Source organism: Physella acuta, unplaced genomic scaffold, assembly GCF_028476545.2.
Source record: "Physella acuta isolate Inbredline_101_S28 unplaced genomic scaffold, ASM2847654v3 ptg000312l, whole genome shotgun sequence".
Classification (NCBI taxonomy): domain Eukaryota; kingdom Metazoa; phylum Mollusca; class Gastropoda; family Physidae; genus Physella; species Physella acuta.
The window spans coordinates 418,753-439,216 of NW_026731831.1; the positions used below are offsets into that span (position 1 = coordinate 418,753).

General features: G+C 31.3%; 1 protein-coding gene across 1 annotated transcript; it reads left to right on the forward strand.

Moving 5' to 3' along the window:
• Positions 1–633: 633 nt before the first annotated feature.
• Positions 634–20,130, forward strand: LOC131940223 (uncharacterized). Its single transcript, XM_059298851.1, is given in 13 exon segments — positions 634–739; positions 886–1,077; positions 1,343–1,474; positions 7,322–7,435; positions 7,814–7,948; positions 8,165–8,317; positions 8,839–9,030; positions 9,765–9,977; positions 11,238–11,441; positions 11,802–11,945; positions 15,413–15,523; positions 16,070–16,085; positions 20,043–20,130. Coding segments are annotated over 12 exon segments (1,677 nt in total). The 5' UTR covers positions 634–739; positions 886–902.
• The last annotated feature ends 334 nt before the right edge of the window (positions 20,131–20,464 follow it).

Genomic DNA, 20,464 nt, shown 5'->3' on the forward strand with positions numbered 1-20,464 from the left:
TCTTTTGACAGCCATTTGCTATGTCTGTCTCATGGTCTGGCGGCCCTTTTGATCCATGTCGGCTTGCATATAGAATGCTATACAAACAAGAGCTAAACAATACGTTACCCACAATGAAACCGCACCCAGAATAATTAAAACGCGATCACAACTTAGTCTAGATACAACATTGGCCAATGTACAAAATACGCTGTCAAGTTTAAGTACTTCGGACTTTGGCCAGTACGTCCCGGCCAGTGCGCGCATTGGCCGGCAAATGTACGAAATACGATCTTAGTTCTAAGTTCTTCGGGCTTTGGCCAAGAGAGCCGGCCATTCCGCGCATTGGCCGGCCAATCCGGGGTTTGGCCGCACTTCGGGCTTTGACCGTAACATATTATATATATATATATATATATATATATATATATATATATATATATATATACATATATATATATGTGTGTGTGTGTTTTTGTGTTTGTGTTTGTGTGGTAAACTACAATTTAGTTTAAATAAGCTTACATTTTAAACTTTAACACTTAACCAGGAAGAAATATTATTAAAGAGTCTAACATAGTAATTTATTCGAATGGGCAACGACTCCCATTAACTGCTGCTACACATTTGCAAGGAGTATTTGATGATGACAAAGATGACATCCGTTGTTTCACCATTGTCGAACCGGGAAAAGAGTTTATTTGGGAATCAACGTTTGAATGGCCAAGAGTTATTTATCAAATTTTAATCTATAGTTCTGGTAAGAATGGTTAATTTGCCTGCTATTCTTAAAAAATAATAATTAGTTAATAATTTGTGTAACCTAAAGTTATTAAAATATGTAAGATATGAAGAAAAAAATTTAAATAAATAAAAGCTGTTTTTATTTCTAACGTTTATTTCTAGGAAATCGAATAACATCAATGCATACATTTAAAGTCGAGCTGTACAACGATGAAAACCATTTAGTTTTTACAAAAAATATTGAGAGTTTTTCGCTGCCATATAAGATAAACATTCTAAAAAGTGGAAGGGTGATGAAACTATTGATCATTGCGAGCGACGTGATTTCATTGTGTGAATTACAAGTTTTTGGTGGTAAATGTTTCATAAATCTCTTTGGTGTGAATATCCATTAAGTTAAGTTAGCTATTTTAGGCTTTTGTCTCGTAAATTAAAAAAAATCCTATATTTTTCAAATTAAATGAATACGAAATTATTACATTAAAAAAACCTTACTTAAATAACTTCCAACGTTTCAAAGTATTATAACATATAATAAATCGGTCATTTATTTTCGATTGTTTAAAAATGCAATATTCACTTCTGTCATTGCAGTTAATGATTATTATTTGTTTCATAGACTGCACGACACGATATTATGGCCCAGACTGTGATCAAGTATGTTTAATGACCTGCAAAAATAAAGACTGCCAGTTCACCGGTGTTTGCAAGTTGTGTGTACCTGGTCACACAGGGTCGTATTGTCTCGATTGTAAGTACCCAGCCTAATTTTTTATTTATCGTTTGATTTATTATCAGGTACAAACATATTATATAGGCGGATATTTTCAAGTATGAAATAAATTTAAAAAGAAACCGTTAAGGTCTGATTAAGCAATTAATATCAGTTACCTGAAATTGTCTTTTAAAAAAGTTCTAAATAAATGGGAAGATTAGATTCTATTACAAGGTTAATTTCTTGCATATCACTTAACCGTTATTGAGCAGATAAGATGGTATATATCAAGCGTACTTGTACTTTTGCATGTATGTGTGTACGTGCATATTTGCGTACGGTTGTATTTATATCTTCTACATATATTCTTAAGCTTATGTCTGCGAATAAAATATGTAATGAAATTTTTTTTTAGTTAATTCAACGATCATGACACCTACAAATTTTTTGGAAAATAAAACTGAAGCTTTTGTTTCACCGAAACAAAATTTACTTACATTGGATGAGCAAGTTTTCATAATTTTCAGTATATTTTTGGTAGGCGTTTTGGTATTCATGCAAATCTGTTCAAGAAGGTAAATTTACTATTTAAATGTAATATTATAAAATATAAAACTTGATATATTTCTAAGTATTGCCTTTGTGAATGCGTTGCAGATTGATAACTGTCTCGCTTCTCTATCAATTAGCAGAAAAACACATTCAAATCCTGTTCAAGTAGAGTCTTCGTCCACTCAGCGCTAAAAAAAACTAGATGTTTACTCAATATTGCATTAATGAACAATTACTCTTTGGATTTTACTGACAAGTGTCTGATACCTATATATTGGATTAATATTTTTAAAATCTGAATCATTCTACAAGTAAATTGGTACTGAACGTTCATAGAAAAGACGCCACACCGCATGCCGTTTTCAAGAATGAACACAAATACGTAACAGCTTAAAACTTTGGTTTCGGTATATTGTGTTTTGAAACTTATCAATATTTTTTTCTGTTTTTTTTTCTGGTTACTACAGAATATAAAAAGCGCATTATTAAAAATGTAAAAACAAAAACAAGAACAAACGAAAATCGAATTAAATATGATGTTTTTTCTATACTTTAAAGCTTCTTCTGTTTTTTCTGGTTATATTGAATAATTTGAAAACTTTCAAAAAAAATTACAAGTTTAGAATTAAATGTGTAATTTTTTCTACACTTTAAGGCTCATAAAGCGTCATTTTAAATCAGAAATTGAATAACATTACTAAGTATTTTTTTTTAAATCTCAGATTAAATACTCTCGGCTAAACTTTATTAAATACTGTAGTGATGAAGCTATCTAAATCACGAAATGAATATTTTTAGATAACAGTTATATAGGATTTTCACAATCTATAAATCATAACAGTTTAAATCAATATGTTGGCATCGTAATTACTGTGTATAACAGATTGCACTATTTTAGAAGCATTGGTTTCAATACCTTTCTAATCAATTCGATTCGGTAACTGGTTATCTATTGTGTAGAGAAAGTAGAGTTCATCTGCTTCAGTGAGCTCGAATAGAGTGTTGTCAGTCGGATGAACTGCCTTTAGAGGAAGGTTTACTAAGGAACGTTGCAAGACTCAAGCCCAAAATAAAGACATTCGGGTTAACAATTACAATTACAATTACAATTACAGTTACAGTTACAATTACAATTACAATTACAATTACAATTACAATTACAATTACAATTACAATTACAATTACAATTACAATTACAATTACAATTACAATTACAATTACAATTACAATTACAATTACAATTACAATTACAATTACAATTACAATTACAATTACAATTACAATTACAATTACAATTACAATTACAATTACAATTACAATTACAATTACAATTACAATTACAATTACAATTACAATTACAATTACAATTACAATTACAATTACAATTACAATTACAATTACAATTACAATTACAATTACAATTACAATTACAATTACAATTACAATTACAATTACAATTACAATTACAATTACAATTACAATTACAATTACAATTACAATTACAATTACAATTACAATTACAATTACAATTACAATTACAATTACAATTACAATTACAATTACAATTACAATTACAATTACAATTACAATTACAATTACAATTACAATTACAATTACAATTACAATTACAATTACAATTACAATTACAATTACAATTACAATTACAATTACAATTACAATTACAATTACAATTACAATTACAATTACAATTACAATTACAATTACAATTACAATTACAATTACAATTACAATTACAATTACAATTACAATTACAATTACAATTACAATTACAATTACAATTACAATTACAATTACAATTACAATTACAATTACAATTACAATTACAATTACAATTACAATTACAATTACAATTACAATTACAATTACAATTACAATTACAATTACAATTACAATTACAATTACAATTACAATTACAATTACAATTACAATTACAATTACAATTACAATTACAATTACAATTACAATTACAATTACAATTACAATTACAATTACAATTACAATTACAATTACAATTACAATTACAATTACAATTACAATTACAATTACAATTACAATTACAATTACAATTACAATTACAATTACAATTACAATTACAATTACAATTACAATTACAATTACAATTACAATTACAATTACAATTACAATTACAATTACAATTACAATTACAATTACAATTACAATTACAATTACAATTACAATTACAATTACAATTACAATTACAATTACAATTACAATTACAATTACAATTACAATTACAATTACAATTACAATTACAAGTACAAGTACAATTACAATTACAATTACAATTACAATTACAACTACAACTACAACTACAGCTACAACTACAGTTACAGTTACAGTTACAGTTGCAGTTGCAGTTGCAGTTACAGTTACTATTACAATTACAATCTAGATCTAGATCTAGATCTAGATCTAGATCTAGATCTAGATGATCTATAAAGCTAAGTTGTCGGGTGCCCGACAGGGCACTTCCCGGCGCTGCAGGCGCTTCAAATTTGGCAGGATCTTGCCTTGGGGCGAAAGAACACGGGGGCCGGTTGGCCGAAAAGTTTACGCTGAGGGGGTCAAAACTGACCTCGACTGACCGGCGCCTTATATGGTCGAATTAATTAAGCATTCAAATTCTCAATGTTTTCGAAAGCCTAAGCGAAGCTGAGCAGCATGCCTAGTAAGATCTAATTCTCTACCTTCTGTTAAATTTTGAGTAATTTCCGTTGACCGGAAGTAGTAATTTACGCTACTTCCGATTTTTCAAAAAACTAATGTAAATTTTTAAAGTACTAATAATATTGCGCACTATTATGCACTTTTTTATTTGGCGTTCACTCTGTGTGCAATTCTTTTGTCTACGAGATTTTATTCTATTTTTAACACTTTAAGTATTTAAAATGGATTAAAAATCATGTCTATAGCCCGAGTTCCCATCCCCTGTTGTTTTATATAAGAATATTCGAGAAAGTTTAGGGGCGATCACTCCCGGTTTATATTTTGCACGATTACAAGACTTCCTCTATACTTCGTATATATGAGAAAGTAAAAATAGTTAGTAGTAATATAACAGTAATTTAGCAAACATTTTCATTTTTAATTTGGATTAATAGAGTCTAGGTGTTGTACTGATTGGGGATGTTATATTATTTAATATAAATGCAATACTACTTTGTACACCATATATCACTTTTGTGCATTTTAATAATGTAAAACAATTGTTCTGACTTGTAATTGTTTTACTCACTCTGGCCAGTGTTGTTGACATCAAGAAGAAGTTGAGGGCTGTGTTTGAAAATATTTGAATATATAAAATCATTTTAAACGGCTAGTCAACAGCTTATATTCGATATAAAAATAGAAACATATGCGAGTAATCGATGGTTCCCAAACGGCTTTAACGATTACAAATGCAACTATAATTTTATCGTATGCCAAATTTTTAAAGTATTTTTTTCAAATATTTAGTATGATTTCATAGACTTTGCCTGATTATTGAGTTTGGCTTAGGGTACATTATGGTATGTTTATCGTTGATTTAAGGAATATGTCTAGCTTCTTGTCGATGAAATTTCAAATTTTAATAGTAGATTCAATGCTTTGTGCATTGGTGGGGTAGGATCATATATAGCTAAAAATTATTTCTTTATCCTAGAAATTTATTCTGTACAAGGGGCTATCTTCGGTTTTAAAATAACACTTGTTCGTATTGCTCTTCAGTACCAGTAGTTTGCTGCAACTATTTGCGCACTTTCTAAAGCGCCGACTTTGGTGTGTTCATAAACGGTGGTAAACCAAATATTAACAATACATATTGTTAACTTCATACTATAACTCTTCACTAATTTATTGTCTTCTTGATATTTTAAAAACTTGTCAATGCATTATAAATTATTATGATTTTTTATAAAGATCTAAAAAGGTAAGTGTCAAAATAATAATAAGTTCTAAATATTTTATCTCGTCAACCGAATCGCATAAGTTACCAAGAGGATAATAAAGACGTCAACAACATTTTAGATCACTTGAAATGTGTTGTTAATAGATTACTCTAGACTAGATCTAGATTCTACATCTATATGTTGTGATTAATATTATCGGTGAAGAGATATAATCGGAATTTTACAAAAAAGCAGTTTTAGTAAGTAAAAGTAATTATATGCTTAAATATTGACTATAAATGTGTTTCTTCAATTTCAATAAAATATGTTATAACAAAATGTAATTAATTTTAGCAAATCAAACATTTCTTCTTTTAAGAGCTTGGGAATGTTTAAACTAAAACAAACATTTGTTCTAATTACAACAATAAAACAAAATTTTCATTGCGTTGTGATGTGGGTTTCTCTGTTACATAGGGGTCTTTCATAAAGGACGTCACACTCGTAGGGGGAGGGGGTGTCTGTAATTTTGTGACGGTGTGTAATGAGGGGGAGGGGGTGTTCAGATGGTGTGACGTCACTTTCTGCATTATAAAAAACAAATGTTAGAAAACGAGTTTTAGCCGTTATTTCACGTTTTAGAAAATGTATTAATAAATCGCAATAGGAATTGATCAAAATACTCTATGTTGAAAGAGTTCTGACAAGATTTTAAGAAAATCTCAACAGCAATTTTGATTTTGAGGGGGGGGGGGGGGGTGGAGGCTGAGGTGTGACGTCATTTTCGAGGGGGTCTGGCTTTTTGTGACGACGTGTGACAGGGGGGAGGGTGGAGGTAAAAATCGTAAAAAAAAGCTTGACGTCATTTATGGATGACACCAAGAGGTTACGGTTGGGCAGGTTGTACCTGTGTGCATTAATGTACTCTTCTTTTTAATAATTGCACGTTTGTGTGCTTCTCGAGTCTAGTTCATAATTAAGATTGCTCCAAAATAAAATTAACTGCTTCCGTTTTGAATTTATTTATTTTTAAAATTAATTTCAAATATTTTTAAATATTGTTATTAAAACGTTTTTTATGAATTATTTTTTTCAGTAAATTTTTTCTCTTTAAGTAGAGTCGCATGATTAAAAACCATTGCGCACGTAATGAACATTATAACGCCAGTATAATAATGCAGAATAGCTGGATAAGACAGCCTACTATTTCGGCCATTTAAATTAATTCATAGAAATGTAATTAGACATCAAATTAAGTAAAATGTAACGACATAATGCATTTTCTTTATATATGTTATAGAGTGTTTTCTCTAAAGTGCAATTTTTTTATTAACTTAATTTTTCCATTTTTTTCCTTTAAGTGCCACAGATACACACATACACAAAATAAATCTTATTAATTAAAAAAATATTTCCCCAGTGCATACGCCTTTAAGAATTAATATCGAATTAAGAATGGATTTTTCATTACGCCGAATGACATTAACCACGCTTATCTTACTCCTTGTAGGACCGTTGATAGAGGTAGTGTCGGGTAACGTATTTTTATTCATTCTTTTTTTTTCTATCACTGTTATCAGTAGGCACGAAATTAAAACATGTAGCTGTTAAGTGCATTTTACAGATTAATTAATTACTAATATTTTAAAATGAAGATAACAATAACACCAAAATAGGAAAATAGGGTGTTTAATATATCACGGAAAAATCAAGCTAAAAAACAACATAAAATTCTTTTCACGATATTTAAGTAGACCTTCTTTACAGGACAACAAAATTGCAAGCATATTGTTTGGGTTAAGTTTAAATCTACATCATTACTTTTGCAGTTTAGAATATATATATATATATATATATATATATATATATATATATATATATATATATATATATATATATATATAACTTTTAGACTGTAATATCGGATGGTTTGGTGGGAGATGTCAGTATAAATGTCACTGTAATGAAAACAATTGCGACTATCTAGGAGCCTGCCTTCATGGTGTGCAGTGTTCGATAGGTTGGTTTGGTCCGGCCTGTCAATATGGTAAGAAATATTTTTTTTATCTTTGTTTTAAAGACAGATGATTAATGCATAACTAGCTTATCAATGCATACATAGCTGATTAATACATAAATAGCTGATTAATGCGTACATAGCTGATTAATGCATAACTAGCTTATCAATGCATACATAGCTGATCAATGCATACATAGCTGATCAATGCAAAAATAGCTAATGACAATTTCGTTCAATTTACAGTGGACTTACTAATCGAGAGAGAATCGATCGAGCCAAAAGAGCAAAATCTGACGGACGACAGTCGTGAGACGTGCGTTCGACAGCTAGACAGGATTACTGTTTCATGGACCATGTCCTTTGATTTCAATTGGATCAGGATAGTACAAGAGCCGTGTACGTTTTAGAAATAGTTGACTAAACACACCAAGAAATTTAAAAAAAACACATTTGTATAATTTATATACACAAGCAATTAATATAAAGCGTTTCAGATCTCTGTAGACTGATCTGGCCAAATGAATCATTAATGTATGCTATGTTCTAACTATATTCTTCGGATGTTATGGTCTAATTCAAAGGTCAACTATATCTTATTGGGACTTATTTTTATTTTAGATTTTCAGTGCACTCTTAATTTATTCTCTCTCTCTCTCTCTCTGTGTGTCCCTTCTCTCCCTCTATAAATATTACATCTCTTTTAATTTTTGCTTTCCTGAGTTTTAAAGTGGAATTATAAAAGAAGCATGAAAAGTCTATGTAATATTACTGAATGTTCAAAAAAATCTTTTTTAAAATATGGAAAAATTAAAGCCGTTTGGGAACCATCGATCACACTCATTGACATATATATATATATATATATATATATATATATATATATATATATATATATATAATTTTTATTTTACAAACAGGTGATGCTGATAAATGTGTGGTCAACCAAAAGTTTAAAAACAGTGACGTCATTGTCGACATCGCTTCAATTTTTAACGATCAACCTGAGAATAGAACACTGGATGTATATTTCGACTTAACTAATTTATCAAATCAAGTGGAGATAACTTTTGAACCGAAGAGATCTGTTTGTGCGATTTACGTTAGCGGAGGTTGAAAGCAACTCAATTATTTACAATTAAACAAATATTAACGTCTTGTAATACTCGACCAAATGTTAATGATTTCTTTGTTTTTAGTAGCTAAAATAGTAGATAGAACACCAGTCATCTCTTCGCTATTAATAGTTAAATTACACAGGTTATTAATTTTTATGTTTAAAATATTTGTTATGAGTTTCATGTTATTAAAGTACTTAATGTTAATAGGCATTATTCCTAGCTTTGCTTGGGATTTCGAAAAAATACATCACCTATACATTACTTTTATACAACCAGTAAGCAGTTCTAAACGTAACACTATTTCTAATTTAATACAAACAATATAAAATTCGCATTGTGTTCATCAAAAGATTTTTTCCGTTTTTTTTTCGGTTACTTTGAATACTTTTCTATGTGAAGGTTTGGATAAGGTTGAGGGGAGAAGGTGGGTATTTGCACACGACAGCTGTCCCAAAAGTAACTGCTTCGGGTACTTGACCCAAATCTGTAGGACGTGCCTCATCTCATTCATCCCCGACTGGTATTTATTAATTTAGGAAAAGTAAAAGCGGCTGAGCATGGAACTTACAACACTACATCGCATATGCTGAAAACACATACATACGTACATACAATTTACTTCACCTCAGGTCCAAAACTTAAAAACATAAAATACCACAATCAGAGTATTGACGTATCGATTAGGTGCATACATCAACTTATTTATGCTATCACCTCTATCTCAGGTCGCAATGTGGCTTTAAAACAACACACGAATCAAACTGGTGTATACGTTAACTTTTACTCCGACCTGGCGGTAGACGGAAACACTTCACAATATTTGGAAAATCGATCTTGTTCGCACACGGGTGATTCAGCCGAAGATCAAATGAATGCTAAATGGAATTTGCTTTTTGAGAGAAAAATGAATTTACAACGAATTAAAATTTGGAACAGAGGTATATTTTATAGAATTCTTGGTCATTTTGAAAAGTGCGATAGTTGACTTTTCGATTGTGAGTTTTACTGCTTTTTTTTAAGGGAAACGATTCAATGCAAAGTGGCTAAAGTGAGAATTTTCTATATTCACGAAAACATACAGTATTTATTATCGTGCACGCATCAAATTAAAATAACTTTTAAAGTCTTATTCATCGAAACGAAATTTGGTTCCATAATGGTTCATGTGTGATTCTGTTATGTGTAATGATTTGCAAAGTATATGTTCTGCGTTTGCAAGACTTTATATATATATATATATATATATATATATATATATATATATATATATATATATATATATATATATATATATATGTATTGCAGCCTTTTTTAGTTAGAAACGAAATTTTCTCAACATCGTAACAACTTGTCATTTGACTTAGCACAAAACTAATGCATTTATCATAGTGATCATTCAGTATGTAATAAGCATATCTTTAGGGGATAAGCTCAGTTTGTTTCTTCTGTTTTTACTGTGTAAAATCTGAAGCATTAAAAATACTTTTGCCATATATGGAACATTAACGCAAGTGCTAAACACCTAAACAGAGTTTAAAAATAAAATCGGTTATTATGGAAACCCGAAAAAACATCCGCCATTTTGAATTATTCCTCACTTTTATAAACGCTAAGGCTTTTTTTTATGTAGTTAAAGCAATCTAATCTACACTGCTAATATCACAGTACATATTAAAACTTTTGTCACGACAACGTTTTGATAGCACTATTGCTCTGAATTCTTCAAGGTCCAAAATATTGCACTATACGTTACATTCGAAAATTTTAATAATGGGCATATTTTGTACAATACATTTTTTTATCTTTGAAAGCTGTCAAAAGTCCCTCATGAAAAAGTTTTATTATTACATTAAGAATAAGAAGTAGGCTTTATTGTCGAAAAATTGCAAACTGAGAAAAACAGGAAAAACTATGAGAATCTAGGTCAGCAACAGTTTGTAGTTAACGTGTAATAATGGGAAAATATGATTATTTTTCACATATACGCTCATACAAATATTTTTTTAAAACCTTTTTTATAATTTATGTTTTTATTTCTGAATTAAGAAATGGACAATCAAACAAAAAGTGAAAGAAACCCATTTTAACAAAAAATCAGAATTTCATTGGTTTTTTTCTTGAGCATTTCCCGTTAACTTGTTAAATTACAACTCTAAATTTTTTAAAGTAACATCAAAGACCACGTCTTTTTTTTCCAGTGACTTACGTGTCACGTCTGGTTGGATTTGTATTAGAAGCGCAAGACACAAAAGGTGGATTATTAAAATATATCTACAGCGATGCTCAAGAAGAAGGTCAGGACATATATCACTGGAGTATAAAGGGCGTTCTTGTTGATCATGTGCAGATTTATTTGCCAAGAGTTGAAGTAATAACACTGTGTGAAGTTGAAATATTTGGAGGTAGAAAATGAAATTTGTTACATGATCCTATTGTAAATCTTTAATGGGGAGGTAAAAGTATTGAATGAAATGATTAAGAACTGTGAGGGAGCGAGTTTAAACAGTCGAATTAATCAGTTTACATAGTACAGTCTGCATAAACAATATAACATTCTTTGTTTAGCATAACATTCATTTAACTAAACACATTCCAAAGTTATAATTTCTTTGGGAACCGACCGTAAATATTAGAAACAACATTTAGCATGTTATGCAATTAATCAAGCACAACCAACCTTTTACCTGTCCAAACTAAAAATTGTACATGTTTTATTAACTTATTCTGTCATAGCGTTTCTCATTATCAATTCTGCTATTTAGATAACAAGTGTGAACGCCAACATTTCGGTCTAGAATGCAACAGAACATGTCATTGTAGAAATGTCACAGATTCGTGTATGCCATCTACTGGGGCATGTCAATCAGGCTGTGCTGTGGGATACAAAAGAGATGACTGTGGCTCAAGTAGGAAAACACAAACTAACCATTTTTTCGTTAACAAAACACCATTCCTATCACAAACCATATCCGAGTTTCTAAAATCATAATTATCGAAAGATATCGTGAGGTCATGCATATACTAAAATTTAAATTGTGCCAATTTTCTGGAAGAAGTCTCATGGTATTTTCCGAGTTGCCATCCCCCGTAGTGTTATATAAGAACTAGGCATGCTGCCCAGCTTCACTTAGGCTTTCGAAAACATTGAGACTTTGAATGCTTAATTAATTCGCCTGAGGGTCGGTCTACGACCTCAGGAGTTATGAAGAAGTCCCTACGTGGACATTTTTTTTTCGATTTGTAGCTCATATAAGGCGCCTGTCAGTCGAGGTCTGTTTTGACCCCCTCATCGTAGACTTTTCGGCCAACCGGCCCCCTGTTCTATCGCCCCAAGGCAAGATCCTGCCAAATTTGAAGCGCCTGAGGCGCCGGAAATTGCCCTGTCGGGCACCCGACAACTTTGCTTTATATATTATAGAGATTAGCAAATTGCATAGATAAACAAAGATTTCAATAAAGTAATTAAGGCCTGAAATACTTTAGTATAGAAAAGTATTATTTAAATAGATTCAAGATCTAGGTAGGGTCTACATCTGTGTAAGTCTAGTTTTTCCGTAGATCTAGATCATCTAGATCTAGATCTAGAATCTCTAAATCTAGAATCCTAATAGAATTTTTATTAAAGTTTAGCCCGAGCAAAATTGTATTGTATAAATTTTATAGCGTACGGAGATCTTAATCAAATTTGAATGAAATAGTTCATTTCTTTTTATTCTAAATACGGCAGGTGACGTCATTAGCTAATGTATTTTTTCATAACCATAAACGTTTTTCCGGTTGTATAATTAAAACTGTTTCTCTACATTCGAATACGCCTTTATTTTTTTATTTTTCTTCTTTAAATAAAATTGTGGTTATACATTTAAAACATCTAATATATTATTTTCAACAAAAGTCGGTATAAAGTTCTTCATATATCGCTGCAGATTCTGATGTGATGTCTGGCGAAAATATTTTGCGGACAGACAGAGAGAGAGAGAGAGAGAGAGAGAGAGAGAGAGAGAGAGAGGAAGAGAGAAGTGCGCACTTGGTCTTTTATATATTAGAATTATTAGTCAATAATCATATATATAACTATATAACTATATATATATATATGTATATATAGGGTATATATATTTTTATTGAAATTATATATATATATATATATATATATATATATATATATATATATATATATATATATATATATATATATATATATATAATTAAATATTGGCCGTTTTACGGTCTTCGGAGGCCTCATTTGCACTATTTGCATATGTAGCTAGGCAACTGCTAAAGCGTTTAGTGAATACTCTTAAAACTTCATGGTAGATATTGCATACTACAAATCACAATCATACAATAATACAAGCATAATTAATGCCCTGTATTATAGTGTCCAGGGTAGATTTAGAGAAACGAACGTATCACACATTAGCAAAATGAGTCTCATTAGCTTTCTACAGCATAAACTTGATTGATTTAGTTAACTATAATATTTAAGCTATTACGTCTCTCTGTCTGTCTTTCTTTCTGTCGGGAACGCTCTGTAGAAAACACAAGGAAATTTAAAACATTGCATAGCGAAAGACACAATAGGAAACATATAGAAAGTTTTCAAAAGGAAACGAAATATTTACAGTTCGAAAGATGGAAAAGTTAGCACAATATAATGACATCATTGATTCTAAAGCAAACAGAGTTAAAAAGCCACGAAAAACAGAGCACGAAACTGATGACGTCATCTTCCGAGTTTAGAATAAAATAAAGAAATGAACTATTTTATTCAAATACGATTTAGAGCTAGATTCTACGTACGCTATGAAATGTATACAATACGATTTTCTCGGCCTAAACTTTTTTAAGTTTTTATATTAACTATTTGGATTCTAGATATAGATCTAGATCTCGATTCTACAATCTAGACTAGATCTACGGAAAAACTAGACGTAGACGCTATGGTCTGGATTTAGACTAGAATCCAGATCTATCTACTAAAAACAACAGAACTACCATTGAACAGCCGGGTTTTTAAAGAAATCTTTTAAGTCTCTTAACTTTAAGTCTCTTAATCAGCGAGTGCATTTAATATGGCATGGTTACCGATGAATACATGAACTATTTCATTTAAATCTATAGATCTATTTATAAAAACCTAATAAAAATAAATCACTTTAAAAACAAGAAGAATACCGTGGAATAGACGAGTTTTTAACGGAATCATTTAAGTCACTTAATCAGTGTGTGCCTGTGTTATGTTAAATGTGTGCGATTTTTAGCTAATTAGTTATTTCTTTGCTTTGTCAGTAATATCGTTCAGCGTGTAGTAATGCACATTGCGTTTTGACCAATAACTATTTTATAAATTATTTTTCTCAAACAAAGTTCAAGCCATTTACTTAGGAGCATGCAAAAAATTAGCCAGATATACTGAGTTTAAGTACCCAAAAATCCTCTGTTTTTTCCATAAAATACAAAGATTATATAGGGAAATACGCCTGGTCAGTTTTTACCCCTTTACGAAGATTTCCCGGACATGGCTAGTTTTTTGTGACAGCCCTAGGTGTTCTCCTACCACCTCACAAAATATAAAGGGGGGGGGGGTCGTTCGGCAAGAAATGTTTTCGTTATATAGCTCAGGAGATTTTTACTCGCGGTCATGTTTTAGCCCTCGTCGAGGGCTTTGAGTCAAACCGACAGTTTTCCCTAAAGGTCAAGCTATTTACATAGGAGCATGCAAAAAATTAGCTAAATATACTGAGTTTAAGTACCCTAAAATCTGTTTTGATATTACTCTCTATTTTTCCCATAAAATACAAAGGTTATATAGGGAAATACGACTGGTCAGTTTTGACCCGTTTCTCGACTTTTCCCGGACATGGCGAGTTTTTTGTGACACGCCTAGGCGTTCTCCTACACCTCGCAAAATATCAAGGGGGGGGTCGTAGGGCAAAAGTTTTTTTGTAACATAGCCCATATAAGGCGCCGGTCAGTCGAGGTCAGTTTTGACCCCTTCTTCGTGGACTTTTCAGCCAACCGCACCGGCTCTCGTGTTCTATTGCCCCAAGGCAGACTGATGCCAAATTTGAACCGCCTGCGGCGCCGGGAAATGCCCTATCGGGCACTTGACCACTTTGCTTTATATATATATATATATATATAGCTAAATCTTCAACGTTTTGTAACAACTACTAAGAACAAACATAATTCATTATTCATGAAACTTCTAATTAATTTAAAAATTACAAACATTTATAAAACTTGTAGATTTATCAATAAATATATTGAAAATAGCTAAAAATAGCTACAGAAATATCATTTATATTCATTGGCAATCAGTATTAATGATTTGTTTTATACTATGTAATTTGATTTTAACGTTTGGCAGAAGTTCAGTGTCCCTCACCGCCTATCATAGAGAATGGCATCTGGAGTTCATGCAGCTATGAATACGAAAGTACTTGTCGTATGATCTGTGAAACAGGCTATAAAGCTCACGGTAACAGTGTAATCACGTGTCAAGCAAACAAACTGTGGACGCCTCATGGAAGATGCGTAGGTAAATACTGATATATCTATACACATACAGACATAATGCATAATGCAGCATACCCGTGCTTTGCCATGGTGTGACACTCTGAAAGGTTCCCTTAAGGGATAGAAACAAATGGCGCTAAACATAAAACAACGGTTTTTTAAAAGATTCTCTTGAAGTAAACAGTGATTTAAAAAATCAGGGATTAAAAAGAATGAAGTTGAGATTATAAAAAGAACGAAGCTCAACACTCACGACACCATAAACTATCAACCACACCCACACCACATCTTAAACCCCATACTAAACATAAATGCCAGAATGCGACAAATGCCCTAAAGGACACTTGCCCTTATGCGACAAATAGGCTACTTGAAAGCCCCTTGCACGAAGGCCGTTTCACCGAAAAAGTTTTAATATCATATATTATCTAGTAGGCTATATTAATAAATATGAATTTTTCTTTATGATAATCAAAAATTTTTTACACATAAAACATATTTTTTTTAGTATTATATGTTACCAAGTAGATATACTTAATAATTGTGTTTTTGCATTATGAAAAGTGTAAACACATTTTTTCTTCTTATTAAGAACAACGAAATACCATTTTATCTCAAAGTTTTATAAAATTAATCTCACTTTCTTTATTGCGTAATCGCTTTAGCACATCGTATAAATAAGGTGTGTTGAATGGAAGTAAAACATCAGCGACTATAAGTAGGGTTTTAATTTCGCCGCTAAGACTGTTTCTAATTCGTTTGTAAAATGATAACCCAGCAGCACAGGATTGAACACACTAAATCAGACAAAAGCGTATTTTTAAAAATGTAGCAAGACGCCGCGCCGCCTTCACTGCGTCGCGGCTATAGTGCAACCAACATTAATAAATTGCTCTAACAATCAAAAGAATTTAAAAGTGCTTTGCCACGATGTGACAATTTTTTTTTATCATAACTGCTGTTTCTATGTTTGTTATTTTCATTATGCCTTAGCCACAAAAACACTAACGCTGTACATGATGTCATAATATTTCGCTGAAATCTAATTTAACCTTCGCACTTAAATTAAACTACTTAACTAAATTTGAGTTGGTTACAACAAACTGATTTTGTTCTATAGGATAGTACTATTGATTATCATAAGACATCGTATTATTTGTGTAATCTAAATAAAAAACGGCCCTTTAGCACAAAAAGAAGGAGAAATAAAATAAAATAAATTAAATGTCAACTCAAATATCATAGTTAGTAATACACTTATTTCCTTTAAATCACATCCCCTGTCATAATTAATTAATTGTATTCACTCTATCATTATTAATATTCATCACTTTAGTTCTACCAGTCTAAGAGAGAATATTATTTGACATTGAGTTGTTGAACACTTATTTATAGAAATTATTCTTTATGTTCTTTTTGTCAAATATTCGAGCAGCTAGAAACATTGTCGACAAACAAACTAAAGCGGTACATAATAGTCATCAGTTTTCATTGTTTTGCAATAACTTTCTCTACTTTCTCAGTTTTGCAATCGTGTCCGTGTGTCTGTGTGTTTAAGTGTGTGTGTGTGTGTGTGTGTGTGTGTGTGTGTGTGTGTGTGTAAACACGATAACTTGAGTATCTTAGCAGCTAGGTAGATAAAATTTTATACATAAGTATATCAAAATTGTAGATTCGTATCAACTTTGAGCAATTTCCAATAACCGGAAGTGGAACTTTTTCTACTTTCAATTTTTCAAAAGTCTATAACTTGAGTACTATTTCAAAAAGATAAATGAAATTTCACATGTAAGTAAAAGATCTTATTCTCTGCATTTCTGTCATATTTTTAGTAATTTCCGATTACTGGAAATATTAATTTTTGCTATTTCCGATTTCTCAAAAACGCACGTGAATTTATAAAGTACTAGGCATACTGCCTAGCTTCGCTTACGTTTTCAAAAAGACTGTTGAGCATTTGAATGATTAATTAATTGGTGGTTGGCTGTTATATAGAGTGCTTAGGGCCTAAATTAAAACAGTCTGAGTAATTTCAGGTCATGCAAACATTGGGATGTACTCGCAAACTTATTACTCGCAAGGTGATTAGAACAGCAAAGGCTTCTATAATAGTATAGATCTTAGATTATATTAAATTGACGTTTGCAATTAATGTTTTACAATTTCAGTACAATAAATAACTTAATTTATAACGAAAAATTTATTTAAACGAATCCTATACTTGGTAATTTTTATTTTTTTTAAACAGTAAAAACATTATTTTTAAAATATTACTTTAATAAATTACCGCCCCTTTACAAAGACCAAATGTCGTAGTCTTTGTTTACATTTTTCACAGAAAATTGTTTATATAAGAAAAAACGGTATCTGGAATAATCTAACGAACGTAAAAGGTTTTTCCGACGGGAACAAAGTTTTTTGTTACTCTCCAGTGTCGGCCTACGACTTGACAAAATATAAGGGGGGGGGGGGGGGTCGTTCGTCAATTTATTAATATATATCTTATATAATGAGATTTTCACTCGCGGTCACTTTTTAACCCTCGTCGAGTGCTTTGATTCTGACTAACAGAATACGGCTACTCATCTATATGGGAGCATGCAAAAAAATGGCCAGATAAATAGAGGTTGAGTATCCTAAAATTTGTGTTGAAACTAACCTGTTTTTCCTATAAAATACAAGATTATATAGGGAAATACGACTGGTCAGTTTGACCCACGGATATGCCGAGTTTTTTCTTACACCCCTAGGCAATCTCCTACCACCTCACAAAAAATCAAGGGGGGTCGTTCGGCCAAAGTTGTTTTCGTAATATAGCCCATGTAAGGCGCCGGTCAGTCGAGGTCAGTTTTGACTCCCTCTCCGTAGACTTTTCGGCCAACCGTCACCTGCCCTCGTGTTTTATTGCCCTAAGGCACCATAGTGCCAAATTTGACGCGCCTGCGGCTCCAGGAAGTGCCCTATCGGGCACCTGAACACTTTGCTTTATATATATAGATTAATAATATTCCGCAATATTATACACATTTTGTTTTGCGTTTACTTGGTGCGCATTTGTTTTTTACGAGATTCTATTCTATTTTTTTAAATAATTAAAAGTTGATTAACAATATTGTCTATATCCCGAGTTGCCATCCCCATAGTGATATATAAGAATATTTGACAAAGTTTAGGGGAGATCACTCACGGTTTATTTCCATAAGTATAAAATAGGTAATTCTGCATCAACTTTTCAGCGATTTCAGGTAACCGAAGGTGGAACTTATACCACTTTTGGTTTTCAAAAGCCTGTAACTTTAATACCGTTTCGATAGATAAACGAAATTCCACATATATAACTAGAAATCTAATTCTCTGCTTTCTGTCAATTTTGTTTTAGTAATTTCGTTTAACTGTACTAGTACTTTACGCTATTTCGATTTCTCAAAAAAAGCATGTGAATTTATAAAGTACTAATATTCCACACTATTATACACATATTGATTGCTGTTCAGTTGATGCGCAATTCTCTTTTCTACCAACATTCTATTTATTTTTAAAAATTTAAGCAATTAAAAATTGATTAAAAATCATGTCTATGCATCGAGTTGATATTCCCCCAATGTCTCATATAAGAATATTCGCAAACGTTTACGGGAGATCACTCCCTCTTTTTACTTTCTCGTATATACGAAGTATAGAGAAAGTATTGTAATCGTGCACAAAAATAACATGCCATTTCGACAGTTTTCACCGTTTTACTCCTCAGTCCTTCATCACATCTGGAGTATAGAGGACTTATTTTAATCAGGCAAAAATTATAAATACAAATATATAAACATTTTGGCATTTTATGCGTTATCGAGTAGTAAAAACTGGACTTTGCAATTCTGTCCGTTGTCTGTAAGTCCGTGTGTCCGTGTGTAAACACGATAAATTGAGTACCGTTACAGCTAGGTTGATAAAATGTCATATATAAGTATTTTATCAAAATCGTAGATCCGTATCAACTTTTGAGCGATTTCCAATAACCGGAAGTGGTACTTTTTCTACTTTGAATTTTTGAAAAGCCTATAACTTGAGTACTATTTCAGATAGATAAATGAAATTTCACATGTAAGTAAAAAATCAAATTTTCTACCTTCTGTTAAATTTTAAGTAATTTCCGTTGAACGAAAGTACAAATTTACGCTATTTCCGATTTCTCAAAAAACGCATGTAAATTTATAAAGTACTAATAATATTGTGCACTTTTATGCACATTTTGTTTTGGCGTTCGCTTGGTGCGCAATTCTTTTTTTTCTACGAAATTCTATCCTATTGTTAAAAGTTTAAGTAATTAAAAATCTTGTCCATATTCCGAGTTAGATAAGAATATTCGAGAAAGTTTAGGGGAGATCACTCCCGGTTTATTTTTCTTGGTCTGTTGTGTTTCTTTTTCTGCTTTTTCTTTAGTCTTAATGATGTACTGTTTAAGTTTGTTAAAATCTTATTACCCTCAGAAATGTCTCCAGGCCATGGTTGTCAGTCGGGCTGGTATGGTCCTGATTGTGTATACAGTAAGTATTAGGCATTGTTATGTCAAATTAACAAAGATATAAACAAGAATTTTTAAAATAATAACCAGTATGCGCATATTTCTATGTACACATTTTTCATTGTACGCAGTTCTGTAGTTGAGTGATTTTTTTTATTGCGCAGTTACCTCATCACATATTTTTTGTGTGCGTATTTTACTGTTAGAGCCTTTTCCTTTTCGCATTTTTCCGTTACGCTATATTCAGAGCCGACATATCCATCTCCATGTGTGTATTTAAACCAATTTTAATAGCTCAATATTTGCAGACGATTCTCAATAAATGTAGATAAAACATAAGCTAAGTAACATTAAGCTAAAATAAATTCCCCATATATCACTAACCCA